We start from the raw sequence: 21,139 nt of genomic DNA, 5'->3' as shown, positions 1-21,139 counted from the left end.
CCCCACACAACCCCAAACTTCTACACACGCCACACCTCAAACACCCCACATACCTCCACACACCCCACACACCTCCACGCCCCACCCACACTTCCACACACCTCACACCTCCACACACCCCACACAACCCCAAACTTCTACACACCCCACACCTCAAACACCCCACATACCTCCACACACCCCACCCCTCCACACACCCATACAGACTGCCCGAACCCACACTCCAGTCACTGTGGCGAGAACGCCAGACCAGAATGATGGTTCCCCGGCTCAGGGTGGCCCTCCGTGTGACTGGAACGCCCTACTCAAGCCGAGGGGGGCCTTTTCCTTTAGAAAAGCCTGCCAATTCCAGAGCCATCTCCGGGTGAGCCTGGGGTGAGGCCGGGCACAGCATCCCACCCCCGCCCACCCACCCCAGCCCTTGCAGCTTTTCAGAATGGAAGGGAGCTTTCCATTAGCCACATGTCTCAAAAGGGGCCAGCGAGGTGACCCGCCAAGAGCCTGTCCTTCCCAGGTAAACCCAAGTGCCACAGAAGGTTGCCAGCCCGGCCTGCCAACGAGTCCGGCTCCTCCCCCAGGGCAGGGGAAGGGCAGGGCGTGCAGAGCCCTGGGCTGAGGGCAGGAGCTCAAGGCCCACCCCTCCCTGAGCACACCTCCTCGCCTGTGGGCTGGAGGTCGGACACAATCGGAAGCCACCCTTGCCGCATACCAGGTGCTTCGAGTACTTCCTAGTCCTTGCCCAGCTCCTCTGCTAAGCGGAGGCTCCGGGAGGACCTGCTGAGATGACACAGCCACTGAGCGCCAGCAGGACCATGACCACCCTCCCTGCCCGCCACCACGCCCACTCGAGAGAGTCTGGACTGGCCGCAGTCCACACTTCCGCAGCCCGGGGGTGGAAGCAGGGCCAGCACCCGCTTGGGAAAGGTTCAGAACTTGATCATCACAGGCTGCTCCGAGCAGGTCTTGCTGTAACTCCCTGAACCTGCTGTGGTCCTAAAGCCCCTCCTTCCCTGGCCATGCAACGAGCAGGGCAGAGGTCACCAAGGGACCCCTCTCAGGCAGCCCACGTGGCGGCCACACAGGGCTGGGGGCCAGGGCAGCAGACCTGGGCAGTAGACCTGGACCACTGTCTGGGAGCCTTTCCTGAGACACATGCTGGCCCTGGCAGAAGGGACAGTTGTCCCCGCATCCTGAGCCGGGCGCCGCCTATCACCCACAACTTGTTGCTTATAAAAATCACAAAGTCCTCAAGAACAAGCCCCCACAGGCCAGCTGTGACTAGAGGAGAGGAGCTGAACTCTGGGAATACGGCGGAAAGTCAGCTTCCAGGGGCCGCCTCTGCTGCCGAGTGAGGGCAGGGAGAAGGGCCACTGAGCCCTTTCCCACAGGAGACTGGGCGCAGAGAGAAGGAAGAGCGTCTGTGCAGGACAGTCAGAGGCAGCGAGGCTGGAAGGAGGCTTAGCAAAGGCCAGAGAGCTTTTGGGAACAGGAACTACCTTTCACGGACATTTTCCTCAATCTCTTAACTGAGCTGTGACTTTTAGAGGCCAGACGGGAGGCGGGAGGGCTGGCGGGCTGGGGTGCGCGGCTAAGACACACGGGGAGTCCAATGGCTGACATCAGAACACTCGTCATGCCTGCACGGGTGTGAGATCAGACACGCAGAGAGGGAGAGACATTAGAAGATTCATTCGGCATGTGACGCCAACAAACTCTGCTCAGGCCAAGGACGTGACACCATCAATGGCCACAGGGACCCACAGGTCTCCCTGGGGAATGCAGCCTCTAGGGGCTGCCAGGACTACCCAGGCCAGGAACCAGAGGGTGGGGCAGCCTGGCTCATGGTAGCCCTGGCCCCAGGGTCCACAGACAAGCCCATGCCCTCAGTGTGCAGGTGGGGACTGGACGGAGCCCGTGACTTCAGGATAGCAGAGGGCGGAGGACACCACTCCAGAAAGCCGCCCAGGGCATGGGGTCTCCGGGGGGGCGCTGGCTCCAAGGGCTCAGCTTCCCCAGGAGGCCCCTGGCCTTCCTGGCTTGGGGTTACCAGGCCTCCAGCCTCCACCCGGCGCTCGCTGTGTGTGCTCCACACCCCTCCTGGCTGATCTGCGTGCCACGGCCTTCAGCGACAGCACTGGGGTGGACGGGCAGGAACGTGGCCCCTGGGCCTGCTCCCACACCGCAGCGTCCTCATCCTGTGAGGGCTGGGCTGCAGCAAAGCCCCAGGCTGTGGCCCTGATGCCGTCGGGCAAGGGTGGGCCTGCGGTCAGCAGCTATGCTGAGACGGACCGGCCACTCTCTCCAGGGCTCACCGCTGCCCAATACCTGCAGGGAGCCCCGCACTTGTCCTGGGGAGACCCTCCTCTGACACTGCTTCCTTTGTGCTCCCTGATGACCCAGCACTTCCTGGGACATAGCGTGTCCTCCTGCTGGACGAACCCGTTTCTGCCACACCCTCGGCCTACCCTGCTCTCCATAGTGCCAGCTCCCTGGTCCTCCCTGTCATTCGTCAGTCAGGTCAAAAGCACCTCCTCTCCAGGGAAAGGGGAAGCCCGGAGCTTCTTAGCCATCCCTTAAGGTGGCTTCCGGGGTCTGCAGAACCTGGCTTAGAGGCTGGGCACAGTCGGGTGCCGGGGGAGTTGGTAGAGATCCCAGCCCTCCTGGACCCCACTCCCCACCCAGGAACAGACGGCGTGACTCAGGGGTGAGGGGCGGCCAGGCCAGCCACGGTGTCCCCACTAGAAGAACAAAGTTTCTCAACCCGGCACATGTGCCTGGCTGTGCGGACAGAAGCGGAGGCCAGCCACCAGCCTGGGCAGCACAGCCAAGGCGGGCAGGGTGAGTTGCAGTGGCCGCTCAGCAGGAGACACCAAAGCGTGCATCAGAGGATGGAGGTTCAAGCCCGGGAGCGTAATGCCCTCAACGTCCCAAGCTTGTTCCTGGCTCAAATGCGGTTCCTGTGGGAACTGAATGTTGGGTGGAGAGAAGGACAAGCGGGTGCGGTGGCAGAGAGATGGGAGAGGACAGGGACAGATGCAGTTTTCTTCAAGAGAACCTGGTGCCTCTGCACTACCCGCGTCCTCTGGGAGGACCAAAGACCAGAACACATCTCCCTACCCAGGGTTCTCCGGCAGCACTGCCTCGGTGGGCAGGCCTTCCCTGAACACCACCTGACGGGGCCTGTGCCTCCAAGCCTCCTGCCCCGCTCTGCTGGACGACTCCTGCTATGCACTCTCCTCTGCTTCTATGGACTGTCTTCCCTCAGCACCAGTTCCACGAGGTCCCGCCCGCAGCTGCATCTCCAGTGCCTAGTCCCTGGGAGGCCTGCAGCCCTCTGTGTTTGCTGAGGAATGAAGACATCCCTGGGCTGCCACCAGCCCCCAGGAGGCCACATGAGCGACATGCGTGTCCTTTTTAAGGCAGGACCCACTCCCCTGAATTCAAGTCACAAACACACAAGTTTCAACCCAGAAGCCTGGAGAGGAGGAGGGCTAGGGACAGCCCCCCAAACTCCTGACAGCCCCCGAATCACCTGAATAACTCAGAGGGCCACAGCCTTTTTCTCCACCCATCTGGGAGGATTCCCGCTGTCAGAGCCCCGAAGAGTGAAGCCCCCACTCACTGACTCTCACTTCCAATTTGCAGACACCCCTCCTTCTAGCACCCAGGGCCAGGGCTGAGATCCAAGCCTCTCCTCTGTGTGCTCTGACCTCCCAGCCTGGGTTCAAGCCCAGTGCTAGCCCTCACCAGCTGAGCAGTCCTGGGCAGGCTGCTGACACCCACCCCTGCCCCGGGCAGCAGTGTGAGCTGTGGATGGACCACTGTTGTGACCAGAGGAGGGGTGGAGACCCTGGCCCCAGCCTCACAGTCCCTACCCCCACCCGATAAAGGAGGGGCTGGGCTATGCCACAGCCAGGGGAGCTGTCACCTGGAGGCACCATCACCTGAAAGCAGCGCCTCCAGCACCCAGTCCTTCCAAAGCATGACCTCCTGGTTATAAACCTCCTTGCAAAACCCTGTGCACGAAGACTCGTCTCTGCAGCCGGGCATGGTATAATTCCTCAACCCACAAGCACGCCAGGGTGACAGGACACCGCTCTCCAGCTCTGGCTCTGGGGTGCTGGCCAGGCTCCTCTCATTCCCCGCTCCCCTAGACAATGCTCCCCCAACAGGCACCAACACTGGGCCTTGAACTGGGGGAGGCAGCAGGCTACACAGCCTGCAGGCTCTCCTATTTCCTTAGGCCTGAACCAGCTTCCCAAATCTGTTTCCCCACAAGTAAAACGGACGTTAAAATACCTGCTTTGCTACGGGATTGCTCTGAGAGCCACGGGGACAGAGAACAGGTGGACAATTTGGGACACAGCCTGGATAGAACCTTCAGCCTCAAGAGCAGAGGAAGGGGGCAGGTGGTAACTCCACATCCTGGGCACTCAGATCTGTGTCATGGCCTCAGAGGTCGCTGTCAGGCCTGGCCACGAAGGCTCGCGATAGCCCCAGAGCTGGAAGGAGCTAGGCCATGAGGAACCGTGTGGGGGCCCCGTCTGTTTACCCGCAACTTGTCTCCAACACCACCACGGCCGCCCACGCACACGCGCATACACGGTACACTGTGACTTCCCCACGGCGCCGCATGGTGACTTCAGTGGGCAGGGATTTTCTAGCCAGTGCGTCTTGCTCATTCCGTCTCCCCTGCCCCACTCCAGCTCCTCTCCCTCCTGCCCCCACCTCTCTGGCTGCTCCTTCATTTTCTCTTCAGGCTTCTCTTCCCAGAGTCCCGCCCGCGGTCTCTAGCGCACACGCTCCAGTGAGGGGTCGGGGCACCCCATTCCACCACAAACTGCTCTTCTGAGGCCCACAGCCAAATCCCACTGCCCCAGAACAGCTCCACTGGCCACTCCACAGCCATCAGTCCCTCCAAACCTCCCCCCAGACTCAGCAGCACCAAACTGTCATAGGCAAGAAGGCCCGGGGCTGTGTCTCAGCTCTGCCAAGGGCTGGCAGAGAATTTTTTAATTCTCCAAGCCTGTTTCCTCTAATGAAAATGGGCACAAAAGCCCCTACCTCAATGATTTAAGGATGCAATGAATTCACACACACCAAGCCCCAGGCTGCTCCTGAGTCATGACTGGCTGTGCTCCACACACCAAGCCCTAGGCTGCTCCTGAGTCATGACTGGCTGTGCTCCAGCAGGCCTCAGTCTACCCCCAATCCCCCCTCACAACCCTCAGCCTGACGGCTCCTGCCTCTGAATGTTTCAAACCAAACCTCCTACTCCACTCCACTGCCTTGAAGCTGGTCAGGCCTTGGCTGGTGCCCCCAGGTCTGAGATCAGGCTTTGCACTAGCCGCCCTGCCTCCAGACTTGTCCCCTCTCAGCCACCCTGCACTATGACAGCGACTCACCTAAAACACCAACTCACTGAATTCTGCTACATCACCCTGTGAGCAACGGCGGTGCCATCTACCTCCTGACATACCTCGCACTTTCCAGAAGTTAGAAAATAACCTCAGCTGGGCGCAGCAGCTCGTGATGGGAATCCCAGTGCTTTGGGAGGCCAAAGCAGGATGATGGCTTGAGCCTGGGAGTTCAAGACCAGCCTGGGCAACATAGTAAAACCCTGTCTCTATAAAAAATAAAAAACTAGCCGGGCATGGTGGCATGTGCCTGTAATCCCAGCTACTCAGGATGATGAGGCAGAAGGATCGCTTCAGCCCAGGGGTTGGAGGCTGCAGTGAGCTATGACTGCACCACTGCACACCAGCCTGAGGAACACAGCAAGATCCTATCCTCTTATAACAAGAAAAAAAAAAAAAAAAAAAGGCCTGGCGCAGTGGCTCATGCCTGTAATCCCAGCACTTTGGGAGGCCAAGGTGGGTGGATCGCTTGAGGTCAGGAGTTCAAGACCAGCCTGGTCAACATGGCGAAACCCCATCTCTACTAAAAATACAAAAATTACCTGGGTGTGGTGGCAGGCATTTGTAATCCCAACTACTCGGGAGGCTGAGGCAGGAGAACTGCTTAAACCTGGGAGGCAGAGGTTGCAGTGAGCTGAGATCCCGCCACTGCACTCCAGCGTGGGTGACAGAGACAGACTCTGTCTCAAAAAAAGAAAAAAGAAAAAAAGAAAACCCAAAACCCTGCCATGTGTGGAGCTTCTGCAAACCCTGCTACCCAGGCTGCTGAAACAGAATGGGTGCGGGGGCCAGTGGTAGGTATTTTTAAGGATCCTTAAGGTGAAAGCATTGCTTGAGCCCAGGAGTTTAAGACTTCAGTGAGCTGGGTTAGCGCCACTGCACTCCCACCTGTGTGACAGAGCAAGACTCTGTTTCACGAAAAAAACCAAACCAAACCAAACCCAAAACAGTTCCAAGATGTAAGATGTATGGTTAGTACAGCACAAGATCTGGCTGGACCCAAAAGGTGCTTCTTATTCAAGATATGAGGGTAACTACAGCCGAAATAGGTCTATTAATTCCCCAGAGGGCTCCTTTAAGGAAATGTTTAAAGCATTTCAGGACAGGAAAGTGACTATTTAAATATAATACAATTCAATGCAAAAATGTTAAAGGATATGAAAAGTTCTGCACTCGAGCGCCCACCGTCATCAGGCCCCACGTCCCCAGAGAGCCAAAGGAGGGGTGCCTGGGCTCACTCTGGGGGGATACCATCACCAGAAAGAGGCACTGCTCCCCTAGGAAGCCGCTTTGGCTCTCCCTGAGGATCCAGAGGGTGACAAGGCCCCACATCACAATTTCTTCCCCACTGAGTCCCGCGGAGCACAGACTGCTCTGCAGCCCAAGGGCAGGCACCTACCTGCGAGCGCCTGCTGGACTCTGCTGGGCTTTGGCATCTGCACGGGCACAGTGGCAGGGATGCTCCCCGGGCTGCAGGACGGACCGCTGGGGAGGGAGGCACTGGGGGAGAAAAGAGCAGAGCTTACGGTGCTGCTGACTTATCAGAAACGAGAGCGAGAGAAACACTGTGTCATCACCAAGTGGGAGTCACTGAGGTGCCTTCGCGCTTTCACGCTCCTTGGGTGCCTCTGTGTAGAGGCCTTTGGTTTTGTTTTCCTGGGCAATTCAGAGGACTCAGGAGGGGTGTGGTGGCTCACACCTGTAATTCCAGCACTTTGGGAGGATGAGGTGGGAGGATCACTTGAGGCCAGGAGTTTGAGGCCCACCTGAGCAACATAGTGGGACTCCATCTCCACAAAAAATTTAAAAAGTCTGCCAAGAGCGGTGGTGCACACCTGTACTTGGGAGGCTGAAGCAGGAGGACGGCTTGAACCCAGGAGGTTGAGGCTGCAGTGAGCCATGATCACATCACTGCAGTCCAGCCTGGGCGACAGAGTGAGAATCTGTCTCAAAAAAAAAAAAAAAAAAAAAAGGCTCTGAAAACAATCATTTCATACCTATTGTGAATAAAGAAAATAAAAAGATATTTTACACCCACCAGTGTTAGCAAAATGCAGGCTTTCGGGCCGGGCACGGTGGCTCAGGCCTGTAATCCCAGCACTTTGGGAGGCTGAAGCAGGTGGATCACAAGGTCAGGAGATTGATACCACCCTAACATGGAGAAACCCCGTCTCTACTAAAAATGCAAACAATTAGCTGGGCATGGTGGCACGCACCTGTAGTCCCAGCTACTCGGTAGGCTGAGGCAGGAGAATCTTTCACTTGAACCTAGGAGGTGGAGGTTGCTGAGATTGTACCACTGCACTCCAGCCTGGGCAACAAAGTGAGACTCCGTCTTTAAAAAAAAAAAAAAAAAAGGCCAGGCGCGGTGACTCAGCACTTTGGGAGGCCGAGGTGGGTGGATCACGAGGTCAGGAGTTCAAGACCATCTTGGCCAAGATGGTGAAATCCCATCTCTACTAAAACTACAAAAATTAGCCAAGCGTGGTGGCAGGTGCCTGTAATCCCAGCTACTTGGGGGACTAAGGCAGGAGAATCATTTGAACCTGGGCAGCAGAGGTTTCAATGAGCCAAGATCACACCACTGCACTCCAGCCTGGGCAACAGAGAGAGATCCTGTCTCAAAAACAAACAAACAAAAAATGCAGGTTCTCATAGCACCTGTTTAGAGGAGACACCTGGCAGAAACCATTTTAGCAAATGCTCATGACCTTCGTCACCAGTAACAGACAAGTCAGTATCATAAACCCCATGATACGATGCTCTGGGAGGGACACACCATTTTGGGGGGATTTAATGTCAAAAATGCATTATCTAGCCTGGGCAACAATCAAGACCCCATCTCCAAAAAAGAAAAAACTAGCCAGGTGTGGTGGCATGCACCTGTGGCCCCAGCTACTTGAGAGGTTGAGGCGGGAGGATCACTTGAACCTGGGAGTTCAAGGCTGCAGTGAGCTATGATCTCACCACTGTACTCCAGCCCAGGCTGGAGGCTCTGTCAAAAAAGAAATAATGAAGGGCATTATCTTTGTCCAAACATGGGAAAACTTAAGACAAACTCAAATTAAGGGACATTCAATAAAGCACCTCTATGAAAGTAACAAGGTTATGAAGGATAAAGACTGACAAACTGTTCCAGCCCAGAGAAGGACGGAGAGAATAAGAACTGGAAGCGAAGTGGGACCCTAGATTGGATCCTGGGACAGAAAGAGGACAGTAGTGGGAAACTGGTGAAAAATCAAGAAAAAAAAAACTTCAGAGTATTGTACCAGTGGTAATTTTCTTTCTTTTTCAGGGGGAGGGAGGGGGAGGGGACAGTCTCGCTCTGTTGCCAGGCTGGAGTGCGGTGGTGTGATCTTGGCTCACTGCAACCTCCGCCTCCCAGGTTCAAGCGATTCTCCTGCCTCAGCCTCCCAAGTAGCTGGGACTACAGGCGCATGCCACCATGCCTGGCTAATTTATGTATTTTTAGTAGAGATGGGGTTTCGCCATGTTACCTAGGATGGTCTTGATCTCTTGACCTCATGATCTGCCTGCCTTGGCCTCCCAAAGTGCTGGGATTACCGTCTTGTTCCCTACAATGATTATATTCAGGTCACTCATTTGGTCTTTGTATTTATTTTTTTTGAGGCAGAGTCTCACTCTGTGCCCCGGCTGGATGGAGTGCAGTGGCATGATCTTGGCTCGCTGCAACATCTGCCTCACAGGTTCAAGCAATTCTCATGCCTCAGCCTCCCGAGTAGCTGGGATTACAGGTGTGTGCCACCACATCCGGCTAATTTTTGTATATTTAGTAGAGACGGGGGTTTCGTCATGTTGGCCAGGCTGGTCTCAAACTCCTGACCTCAGGTGATCTGCCCACCTCAGCCTCCCAAAGTGCTGGGATTACAGGCATGAGGCACCACACCTGGCCACTCATTTGGTTTTAAGTCATCATATTTTTTTTTTTTTTTTTTTTTTTAGAGGTAGGGTCATGCCAGCAGAGTGACATGGTGGAAGCATGCTGGGCTCACAGAGTTGGGCTCTTGCTCTGTTGGAGTTCAAGCTCTTAGCTGGAGTGCAGTGGTGCAATCATAGCTCACTGCAGCCTCCACCTCCTAGGCTCAAGTGATCCTCCTGCCTCACCCTCCTGAGTAGCTGGGACTACAGGTGAGCGCCACCACATCTGGCTAGTTTTTTAAATATATATATATAAACAGAATCTTGCTATGTTGTCCAGGCTGGTCTGAAACTCCTGGCCTCAAGAGATCCTCCCACCTTGGCCTCCGAAAGCACTGGGATTATGGGCATGAGCCACTGTGCATGGTCTGAGTTTGTTTGTTGACTGTTCTCAAACAGGATTGTCTCTGCGGCTGTGCCACGCAAACAGCAGCTTCTTGCTCTCCTCGCCTACTCCCAATCCAAAGGCAAGGCTGGCAGTGGATCTGGGGGCTCTGATAATGCCAAGAAGGGCAGGGAGTCTGGACACCTGGGTCAAGGTCCTGGCTCTACTGAACACTCACCTTTTCATTCATTTGGAGCAAACCCCTCCCCTTCCTCAGTCGGTTTCAACTCTTCCCCACCTTTTTTTTTCCTCAGAGTCTTGCTCTGTCACCCAGGCTGGAGTGCAGTGGCGTGATCTTGGCTCACTGCAACCTCTCTGCCTCCCAGGCTCAAGCAATTCTCCTGCCTCAGCCTCCCGAGTATCTAGGATTACAGGAGCCCACCACCATGCCCGGCTAATTTTTGTATTTTTAGTAGAGACAGGGTTTAACCATATTGGCCAGGCTAGTCTTGAATTACTGAACTCAAGTGATCCACCCACCTCGGCCTCCCAAAGCGTTGGGATTACAGGTGTGAGCCACCTGCCCAGCCCTCTTGTCCTTTTTTTTTTTTTTTTTTTAAAGGAAAGTGGATCATCTCTGATGGTCTCTACAACTCTAAGGTTCTGTAAGTGAAGGCATTCAGGACCCTCTAGGGCAGCACTGAGCTCAAGCCCTTAGTTGGAGCCCAGAAAGCTGAAGTTTGGCACTGCAAGTCTACAAAACAAATGGGCTATGCAGCAGGCTAGGCATCACTGGCCCAGAGGGGCTCTAAGCCCATGGTGCTCCTCCCCCTACCACCCCCACCAGAGATGGGGTCCCTGACTGCTCCACCCCACAGAAAAATCCCAGTAAGTGAGGTCTTCCTTCACCAGGGAGAGGCACGTATCTGAACGAGAAGGCTTGCTTCTGTTCTAACAAGAACGAACAAGAAGTCCTTACTTGCAAGGACTAGAGCAGAAAGCAGAAGCACAGTGAGGCTTCCAATGGGCGCTCACCCTGTGACTGGAGAGCAGGAAACCAGGAGTGTGTTCTGCAGAAAGCTCTAAAAATATCACCACTTCCCCCATATAATCACAGTTCCCCCCGGTGTGTGTCCCTGCTGTGACCTCTAGGAACTGAACCATACAAGGATACAGAGGTTCCCAAGATGGGGGCCCCCAGGCGTGGATGGAACCTCAGAGGTTATCAATCGCCCTCATCATCCTCAGAGGGCTCGGACCTGCAGAACGTTCCCAGATGGGGGCACCAACTGCCCCCTGAAGTGTCCTTCTCTGAGAAGTCCCTACAGTCATGACCTCAGGCACCCTCCTCCTCTCCCCGACTCCTGGTCCGCCTATCAGGCCCTCCCTGGCTTTCCTGTCTGTGACCATCTCCAGAAGATCCCAGACAGCGTGGGAAACGTGAGACATGAGGACTCCGAGTTTTCTATGCAGGGCGAGGGGCAAAACCAGGAGGCCGGAGAGGAAGGAGATCCAAAGCCCCTCTCCAAGGCCACACCCTCTGGGACTGGGGCTGGCAGCCAGTCCCATGAGCTGCAGAGGCTGGAGACGATGCTAGAAGCGTATGCTCCCGCTCAAAGCCGTGTGCGCTGGGCATGGCAAGTCCCCTTCCCGAGCCTCAATTCCTCTACCTATGAGGATGATTCCCAAAGGCCGCCAGGGCAGTGAGGAGACTCAGGACAAATATCCGTGGGGACCAGGTCTTGCAGGAGCAGAGGGAGGTGAAGCCAGGCCCTAAGGTCCACCAGGTACTTTCCTGTAGGGCCCTAGCTACATCCTGAAAACCACAGGAACAATAGAGCAGAAGGCAACCTCAGAAACTGACCAGTCCAACCCTCTCTCAGCTCAAAAGAAGAAGAGGCAGGGCACGGTGGCTCACACTTGTAATCCCAGTGCTTTGGGAGGCCAAGAGTTTGGGACCAGCCTGGGCAATATAGTGAGACCCGTCTCTACAAAAAATTTTAAAAATCAGCTGGACACAGTGGCACAAGCCTGTAGTCCTGGCCACTTAGGAGGCTGAGGCAGGAGGATCCCTTGAGCCCAGGAGCTTGAGGCTGCAGTGAGCCATGGTCACGCCACTTTACTCTAGCCTGGGTGACAGAGTGAGACCCTGTCTCTTAAAAAAACCAAAACAAAACAAAAAGCAAAGAAAAAGAAAAGAAAGAAGAAAAAAATAAAGAGAGAAGAGACCCAGGGCCTACCATAAGTCAGCAGCAAGGCCCCATCTGGGCCCCATGACTCCAATCCCACAGGCCAAAAGACAGGCGGCCGCAGGAGGAAGAGGAAGTGAGTTCTTTCAGAGGCAAGGGCAGGGGCAGCAGCAGCCGCCCACCACAGCAGCAAGCCACCAAGAGCTGAGCGGGCGCAGTTTTGTAGGGCCACTGAGCCATTTGGCAGAGCAAAACGCCCACAGGCTTCACCTTGCTGAGCTGTGACAGACTGCTGGTCATAACCACCACCCCAAGCCATCCAAGTGCTATGCAGTGCCACACGCTCTCCGTTAAGGGAGACAAGAGCGTGCATGACACATTTAGGAAAGATTTCCATCCAATATCATTGAAACAAGTTCTGATGCTTAAAGGAATCAACTTCAGCTACCAGGAAATCTACTGCCACCCAGCAGCTCAGCCCCAGATGACACACTTTCTTGTATCACGGCCTATTCCCAGGGGGCACGTGGAAGCTGTGCACATGAGTTCCAGGAAATTTTTCGATTTCATGCGTTCACATGGTATTTCTAGTGGCTGCCAGTAAAAAGTCGGTTCTCGGGCCTCCCCAGCCCATGGCGCTGGCTCTAGATGGGCCCCGCCTGCCCTGCCTGCCCCCCTCACATCCAAGGTAACTTTCACCTGCTGCTGTTGACAAGCACTTGGCTGTGAGAAGCTCGCCACCTGCTAGGTTAAGAGGTCAGGTATTTACTAAGCCCCATCTGGCTCTATACCCGTCAGAGGAGGGTTAACTGCAGGGGGCCTCACTATAAATCAGGCAGGCGAAAAGCCTGTTTTTCAGCGCGGGGATAGGCCCGTGCAGGTGAATTACACCTCCCCAGCTCCAAGAAAACCAAAGGAATCAGGATGCACCTACACCTACCCCAGGAGACAGGCCCCTTTGAGGCTGGTTCTACTAACAGAGCCTGCTGGCCTGGTTCCCTCCTGACTTAAATGTGGGGCAAGACACAGCAAGCCCAGCCCAGCACCAAGGGAAGACGGACTGGCCCAGCCACCTTCTTTTCTGTAACTTGCCTGGCCCACACCAGTGGGACCCACATCAGCACTTCTGCAGGCCCTCAGGCTAGGGATGGGGACCCCAGAGAAATATTGGGGGACACGCAAATGGTTTAGTAGAGACCAGTGGGGCCCAATACCAGGAGAAAGGAACAAAGCCACATTAAGAGAATCCCGCTCTAGCACTATCCAGAAATTTGCCTCAAAATAATTCCTAAGAACTTAAGAAGCTCCAGGAGGCTGGGTGAAACAGAGCTGACAGAAGTCCCAGTGCCTCTAAGAACCCTCCTGGGCCTGTAGATAGAGTACACTGTTCTCTGAAACAGGCTGACCCAGATATTCAGGGCGGGAAGTTGAGGCAGCACCTCCCTGAGCCCGGCTTGCCTATGTCTGTGTCCTCAAGAGAACCCCAATAACACCTTCCTGTACTCGCAACTCCCAGAAAGATCTCAGATGCACGTGCCCCAACTCCTGGCAGAAGATGCCCAAGAGAACTCTAACTCACCCAAGGCCCATCACTCTCCTGTCTAGTGGCCTCCTCCTAGCTCATCCCTCAAGAGGCCTTTTGGGCCAGGTGTGATGGCTCATGCCTATAATCTCAGCACGTTGGAAGGCTGAGGCAAGAGGATTGCTTGAGGCCAGGAATTCAAGACTAGCCTGGACAACATGGCAAGACCATGCCAATACATAAAACTGAAAAATTAGCCGGGTGTGGTGGTGTACACCTGTGGTCCCAGCTACTCAGGAGGCTGAGGCAGGAGGATCACTTGAGCACAGCAGTTCGAGCCTGCAGTGAACCATGACTGTACCACTGTACTCTAGCCTGGGTGACACAGCAAAACCCTGTCTCTAAAAATAGTAACAAAATAAAATTAAAATGTATTAAAAGAGCCCCCTGCCTTCCCGGGAGCATCAAGAACTCCCCATGTGCCCCAGATAGCGCACTCTTGGGGCCTGGGCTGAATCCCAGCTCTGGCACTTGCTGGCTGTGTCGCCAACCTCATGGGCCTGGACGTGCTCCCCTGTAAGTGAAGAACACTGCTCAGCCTGAGAGCGTCGTGGCATGAGTGAAGTCACTCACGCAGCCTGCTCAGGAGGGCCTGGCACATGACACGAACCAATAAGTGGGAGGCGCTGTCACTGTGTCTTACACAAGCTGACAGGGTCCTCAGAAACACAGTCTGAAAAAATACTAGAGGTCCGAGAAGTCGCCAAGGAGGTCTCGACCACCCTGAGAAGTTTCAGCCCTTGACGTGGGTGCGGTAGGCAGGGGTGGGCCAGTGAGCAGGGAGGCAGCAGGATGCTGACCAGGGCCAGTGCGGCCCACACACTCCCTCACCACCCACACCAGCACACTCTCGGAAAGCCCCGTCCCAGCTACCACTTTGAATTCTCAAAATGTGCTCCAAGCCCAACACTCTCAATAATGAATGACGAAGCCCCAAGTCAGCCAGAGCGTCAGAGGGCTACGGCCAGCCCAGAGCATTCACTTTGGCCAAACCCAGGGAAATCCAGGGGGGTTCCTCATTTTATCTTTTTTTTGAGATGGAGTTTTTTTTTTTTTTTTTTTTTTTTTTTTGAGACAGAGTCTCGCTCTGTCGCCCAGGCTGGAGTGCAGTGGCCGGATCTCAGCTCACTGCAAGCTCCACCTCCCGGGTTCACGCCATTCTCCTGCCTCAGCCTCCCGAGTAGCTGGGACTACAGGCACCTGCCACCTCGCCCGGCTAGTTTTTTGTATTTTTTAGTAGAGACGGGGTTTCACCGTGTTCGCCAGGATGGTCTCGATCTCCTGACCTCGTGATCCACCTGTCTCGGCCTCCCAAAGTGCTGGGATTACAGGCTTGAGCCACCGCGCCCGGCCGAGATGGAGTTTCACTCTTTGTCACCCAGGCTGGAGTGCAGTGGCGTGGTCTCGGCTCACTGCAACATCCACCTCCTGGGTTCAAGGGATTCTCTTGCCTCGGCCTTACAAATAGCTGGGATTACAGGTGCTGACCACCATGCCTGGCTAATTTTTGTATTTTTAGCAGAGATGGGTTTCACCATATTGGCCAGGCTGGTCTCAAACTCCTGACCTCAGATGATATGTCCACCTTGGCCTCCCAAAGTGCTGGGATTACACACATGAGCCACTGGGCCCAGCTTTAAGACAGGGTCTCGCTCTGTTGCCTAGGGGCTGGAGTGCAGTGGCACGATCACAGCTCACTGCTGCCTCGACCTCCTGGGCTCAAGCGATCCTCCTGCCTCAGTCTCCTGAGTAGCTGGGATCACAGGTGTGCACCACCATGCCTGGCTAATTAAAAATTTTTTGTGTGTGTGGAGATGAGGTCTTACTATGTTGCTCAGGCTGGTTTCTGACTCCTGGGCTCAAATGATCTTCCTGCCTTGGCCTCCCAAAGTGCTGGGATTAAAGGTGTCAGCCTCTGTGCTTGGCCAATCTCCTCACTTTAAATGCCACCTGCTCTGGTCTGCACTGGGCCCGTGGTATCCTTCTCTCTCTCTCAAGGAGCTGAGTGCTTTACCAGGCACTCTGGGCTGGGCTGCATCAGCAGGGGGCCGGGTCACCCATGCCACCTGCAGCCACTGCCACATGCTCCACATTCTGTCCTCCCTCACACCGTGCTGACAGCCCCCCACACTAGACTGGGTCGCAGGGGTAAGGGCTGATGCTCTGGTCTCTGGGTCTTCACGACCTGGCACATGGCAGGAGTCAGTGTACAGGCAGTGACCCGGTGTTCTCGGCACAATGCTTGCCATGAAGCCCGCAAGCAGAGGCCACAGGCCTCTAACTCTGCTCTCCGTGGAGGGTCCCAGCATCGTGAGTGAAAGGACTGTAGATTCTAACCCGTGTGGTGACCACCAGGACTCAGGTACAAGGGGTCAGGTAGGCTCTGGACGGCCACGGCACCTCAGCACCCACATGGCACATGCAAATGAGATGCCATGGCAGGGACCACCCAGGGGGCAGGAGCCGCGTCTGCAGGAATTGGGGTGAGTCTTCCCAGCCAAGTAAGAGCGGAAACACAGGGCAGACAAAACGAGTGGCTGTTGCCCACGATACCTGACTGCACCAGAAGTGGAGGATCCTGGGGGCAGGTGCTGCAGTCCCAGGTGGGAGAGGCTGGAGCGGTAGAGGGGCTGGCTCCCCAGGAAGGGAGGAGCCGCGCCCCAGGGGTTGGTGGTGTTCAGCCTGGGCGCAGACCGAGCCCCGGAGAGTGAGGGTTTGCTGTACGGTGCAAAGGCCTGATGGGTCCCAAACACAAAAGCGGTCCTGTGCGGGGGGTGCTGAGGGGCGGGGTACGCAGGGAGGTTGGTCATGGAGTGGCGGTAGCGGCCTGACACGGGGCCAGTTCCGCTGCCGCTGAGGCACTGGTGGCAAGAGCAGGCAACGCCCATGTGGCCCGGCGGAGCGATGATGGTGGTCACCGGGTAAGGCGGCCCTGCTTGGCGCCGCACACTGCGGCAGAAGCTGGAAGTCTTGTTGGTCTGCGTTTGGGTGGCATAGTTGACAGTGTAGTTGTACCCCAGCGGGGCCAAGTCCACGAGCTGTTTGCCCCTGGCCACCTGCTGCTCCAGATAGTCACAGACGCTGGCTTCATAGGCGGTCCAGGAGCCATCGTCGCTCAGCCACTCCCAGACGACACCTCGGCCAGGGGCTGAGTGCTGGGGGAACAGGTGTCTCCGCACAGCCCTCATGGTGCCTGTTTCCAAAGAAAAACAAAAGGTTAGTCTGCTAGCATCCCCAAAATACAGGGAACGTTCAAATTCTTTTTTCAACAGCCCAAATAAATAGGAACACAGTAGGTACACAGTCATGCTGCTATTTGTTTATTTATTTTTAGAGACAGGGTCCCCTTTGTCGCCCAGGCTGCAGTGCCGTGATGTCATCATAGTTCTCTGCCACCCTGACCTCCTGGGCTCAAGCGATCCTCCTGCCTTAGCCTCCTGAAGAGCTGGGACTACAGGCACATGACACTATACCCAGCTAACTTCAAATCCACGGCCTCTATGACACCTGCCACTTTCATTCCCCAATTAACACTTCCTGCTCTCCACCACAATATGCAATTTCAGTGTTATTATTTATCCTGTCTGCTATCTTTCTCAGTTGACTTCACACAACGTGAAGGCGATGACTTGGGAGCTGACTGACAGCCACAGTTTTCACAGACTCTACGACACTCCTGACAAAGATTAACACAGAGTTTCCAGGGCCAGGTGTGATAGCTCAAGCCTGTAATCCCAACACTTTCGGAGGCCAAGGCAGGAAGATCACTTGAGCTCAGGAGTTGAAGACCAGCCTGGGCAACACAGGGAGATGGAGACCCTGTCTCTACAAAAAACAAAAAACAAAAACAAAAAAAGAAAAAAAATCCCATACTTTTAAAAAAAATTTTAAATTAAAATTGGAAAAAAAAAAAAAGGAAAAACCAGTTTCTCAAGTCTTGGCACTGGTGACACTATGGGCCAATAAGTCCTTATTGCAGGGCCAGCCCTATACGCTGCAGGACGGTGAGCAGCATCCCTGGCCTCCACCCACCAGATGCCAGGAGCACCCCCACCTCCCACCCACTCAGCTGTGACAACCAACAATGTCTCCAAACATTGTCAGATGGCCCTGGGGACAAAATCACCCTGGAATGGAGGAAGGGACGGCTCCAAGAGGAAACTGGTGCCTCATTCTCAATAATGCTGATCAAAACACACTGCAGGTCCAGGCGTGGTGGCGCACGCCTGTAATCCCAGCACTTTGGGAGGCCGAGGCAGGCAGATCACCTGAGGTCAGGAGCTCGAGACCAGCCTGGCCAACATGGCAAAACCCTGTCTGTACTAAAAATACAAAAAGTAGCCAGGTGTGGTTGTGGGCGCCTGTAATCCCAGCTACTCGAGAAACTGAGTCAGGAGAATTGCTCGAACCCAGGAGGCAGGGGTTGCAGTGCCGAGATCACACCATTGCACTCCAGTCTGGGCAACAGAGCGAGACTCCGTCTCAAAAAAAAAAAAAAAAAAAAGATCAAAACACATCGCAGACCAAAAAGCAGAAATGCACACATGCAGAGGGGCGCAGTTGCCTGCCCAGGGCACACAGCCATTGAGTGGTGGGGCAGGGCCCTCTGAACTCCCATGGCGCACCACCCCTCCATGCCAGCCTGCCTGCCAAAGAGACCCTCCAACCTCTGCGGTCAGGACGGGCATTTCTGCTTTGTGAGACAAGGGGAAGGGCCTCCCACAGCATCTCACTGTGAGCTGCACTCAACCTGTGTGGATGTTCCCACTCACTGCACCCACCTACCACCACGTGTGCTGCAGGGAGAGAGCAGCTCTGTAGGTCACGTCCATCACCCCAACACCTGGCACAGAGCCTGTGGGAAAGCAGGTGCGGCGCCCAGATATGTGCGAGAGGCAGACAGCGTCTTACCGGTGTCCTGGCGGAACTGGGTCCAGCTGGGGAGGTCAATGATGTAAGGGGCTAGCGAGGGGTCTGCCTGGCCCAAGGGGATGCTGTGGGCCAGGCTCCCGAGCCCGAAGCGTTGGCCCTTCTGCTGGACAAACTGCTGCTCGATGAAGCTGCAGACGGCGGCGCTGTAGGGGTGCCAGGTGCCCAGCCCGTCCTGCCATTCCCACACGGCCACAGCCACGGGGCTGGTGTACACCTGCACCAGGGAAGGGCTTGGGGCCATGGCCATCTTCCCAAGGAGTCCTGCTGCTTTCCCAAACGGCTTCAGACCCCTCTGGCCTGGAGTCCTGGGGTCATTGCCCAGAGCCTCCGGCAGATCTGTGAATAGGACAGACACGAGCAGTTACCAATGTACAGCAGTAGCCCTGCAGAGTCAGCCTCAGGGCAGGGGAAACACACCATGCTTTTCCACAGCTGATTTTTTTTTTGGGATACAGGGTCTCCCTCTGTCACCCAGGCCGGAGTGCAGCAGTGCGATCTTGGCTCATGGCAGCCTCAAACTCCTGGGCTCAAGCAATCCTCACAACTCAGCTGCCAGAGCAGCTGGGACAATAGGCATTTGCTGCCACACCCAGCTGGTTTTTTTCCTTTTTGTAGAGATGGTGTCTGTGTTGCCCAGGCTGGTCTCAAACTCCTAGCCTCAAGGGATCGACTCGCCTCAGCCTTCCCAAGTGCTGGGATCACAGGTGTGAGCCGCTGTGCCTGGTCTCATGCTTGCTTTTCTTACCCTAACACCTTAAGGGCACCATGAATCAAGAACCTGATCCTGCCTCTTTACTCTGGCAGCCAGGAAGAATTCAAAGTCAATCCTACAGCCTACCTACCGCCGCACAGGCCAATGAAGAAAGAGCAGCGGAAATTCCGGGTGCTAGTCACCAGCGCAGCTTCTTTCTTGCTACTGGTAATTCCCCTCTGGCCCAACTGCTTAGTGTATCATTTCATCATGCGTGCATTTCTTTTTTCTTTCTTTTTTTTTTTTTTTTTTTTTTGAGACGGAGTCTCACTCTGTCACCCAGGCTGGAGTGCAGTGGCTGGATCTCAGCTCACTGTAAGCTCCGCCTCCTGGGTTTTAGGCGATTCTCCTGCCTCAGCCTCCGGAGTAGCTGGGACTACAGGCGCCTGCCACCTCGCCCGGCTAGTTTTTTTTTTTTTGTATTTTTTAGTAGAGACGGAGTTTCACCGTGTTCGCCAGGATGGTCTCGATCTCCTGACCTCGTGATCCGCCCGTCTTGGCCTCCCAAAGTGCTAGGATTACAGGCTTGAGCCACCGCGCCCGGCCGCATTTCTTTTTTCATTGAGATGGAGTTTCACTGTTGTCGCCCAGGCTGGAGTGCAATGGTGTGACCTGGGTTCATTGCAACCTCCGCCTCCTAGGTGGGTTCAAGTGATTCTCCTGCCTCAGCCTTCCAAGTAGCTAGGACTACAGGCATGCGCCACTGCGCCCAGCTAATTTTTTATACTTTTAGTAGAGATGAGGTTTCACCATTTTGGCCAGGCTGGTCTCAAACTCCTGACCTCAGGTGATCCACCCATCTCAGCCTCCCTATTAGCACCCACCATGCTGAAGATGAGAACCCAGCATGTCTCGGAAAGGAGCAGGGGTTTTGGGACACAGGTTCTACCTCCTCATGTCTCCAGGGTGCCCTGGAAGCATCACTGACCACAAAGGAAGCCCTAGATGGGCACCGAATCACCCCTCTCTGTCCTCTGCAAAGCTGTCTGCACCCACTCCCCCGCCCGGCCCCTGCTGACTGGCCACCAGGCCCAGCGAGTTCTTCCCCACATCCCAAGCTCCCCACCTCCTAAGACCTTCTCCTTGTAGTCGCTCCAGCCCACCCTCTTCCCTTGCAAAGACTCCACATCCTCCAGGCCCAGCTTGCGTCGCTCAGGATGACCCATCACATGCCCTCTGCACCCTCCACAGCACTGACCAGAACCCTAGTAACCGCATCCACCCGTGGCTGTAATCACGGTCCTTCTACTCCTCCCCAGGTGGCAGCAACCCCAAGCCTGCCTCATTCACAGCTGCATCGCTGGGACCCAGCCAGGGCGTGCCACGTGGTGAGTATTCTAGAATGTTCTATACACCGCTTCAGAATGACAGAGTGAAGGTGGACAATGATTCCAGTCAGCACCTCCAGTTGTCTGAATGAGAAGAGGCCTGCAAATGCCCCCATATGATGGCCGCCCCCCATGGCACTGGCTGTTGGAGTGCCGGTCCAGGGTCCAACATTTAGCAACCAACATCAAATGTCCTAGTCTCTCCTAAGCCGCATAGACTGATAAGGTGACATTTCTCTCACTTACGGACAGGAAACCAAGGCTGAAAGAGGTCAAGGGGACTGGGTGTGGTGGCTCACACCTGTAATGCCAGTGTTTAGGGAGGCTGGGACAGGAGGGTCGTTTGAGCCCAGGAGTTTGAGGCCAGCCTGGGCAACATACTGAGATCCCATCTCTGCAGAAAATTTAAAAATTAGCCAGGTGCGGAGGCGCACGCCAATAGTCTCAGCTACTCAAGAGGCTGAGGCGGGAGGACAGCTTGAGCCCAGGAGTTGGAGGCTGCAGTGAGCTATAATCCCAAGGCACTCCAGCCTGGGTGACAACAGGCCCCACCTCTAAAAAAAAAAAAAAAAAAAAAAAGTCAGGCCAGTCACGGTGGCTCAAGCCTGTAATCCCAGCATTTTGGGAGGCCGAGGTGTGCGGATCACGAGGTCAGGAGATGAAGACCATCCTGGCT

General features: G+C 55.3%; 1 protein-coding gene across 5 annotated transcripts in view; it reads right to left on the bottom strand.

Annotated features, from left to right (window-relative positions):
• Positions 1-21,139, bottom strand: part of DTX2 (deltex E3 ubiquitin ligase 2) — a 45,089-nt gene that overhangs the window by 7,621 nt on the left and 16,329 nt on the right. For 4 of the 5 annotated variants that reach the window (XM_025378875.1, XM_025378872.1, XM_025378873.1 and 1 more), the window contains 4 exons: positions 18,364-18,720; positions 16,006-16,645; positions 6,817-6,917; positions 1,497-1,637 (listed from right to left, as the gene is read on the bottom strand). In XM_025378875.1, the coding sequence (XP_025234660.1) occupies positions 1,497-1,637; positions 6,817-6,917; positions 16,006-16,645; positions 18,364-18,631 (1,150 nt within the window). In that variant the 5' untranslated portion in view covers positions 18,632-18,720. The remainder of the gene's footprint in view (positions 1-1,496; positions 1,638-6,816; positions 6,918-16,005; positions 16,646-18,363; positions 18,721-21,139) is intronic. The other variant, XM_025378877.1, reaches the window with a different exon arrangement.

This window comes from Theropithecus gelada, chromosome 3, assembly GCF_003255815.1.
Source record: "Theropithecus gelada isolate Dixy chromosome 3, Tgel_1.0, whole genome shotgun sequence".
Classification (NCBI taxonomy): domain Eukaryota; kingdom Metazoa; phylum Chordata; class Mammalia; order Primates; family Cercopithecidae; genus Theropithecus; species Theropithecus gelada.
The sequence above is the reverse complement of the archived record's forward strand: the minus strand, read 5'-3'. Positions and strand labels throughout refer to the sequence as shown.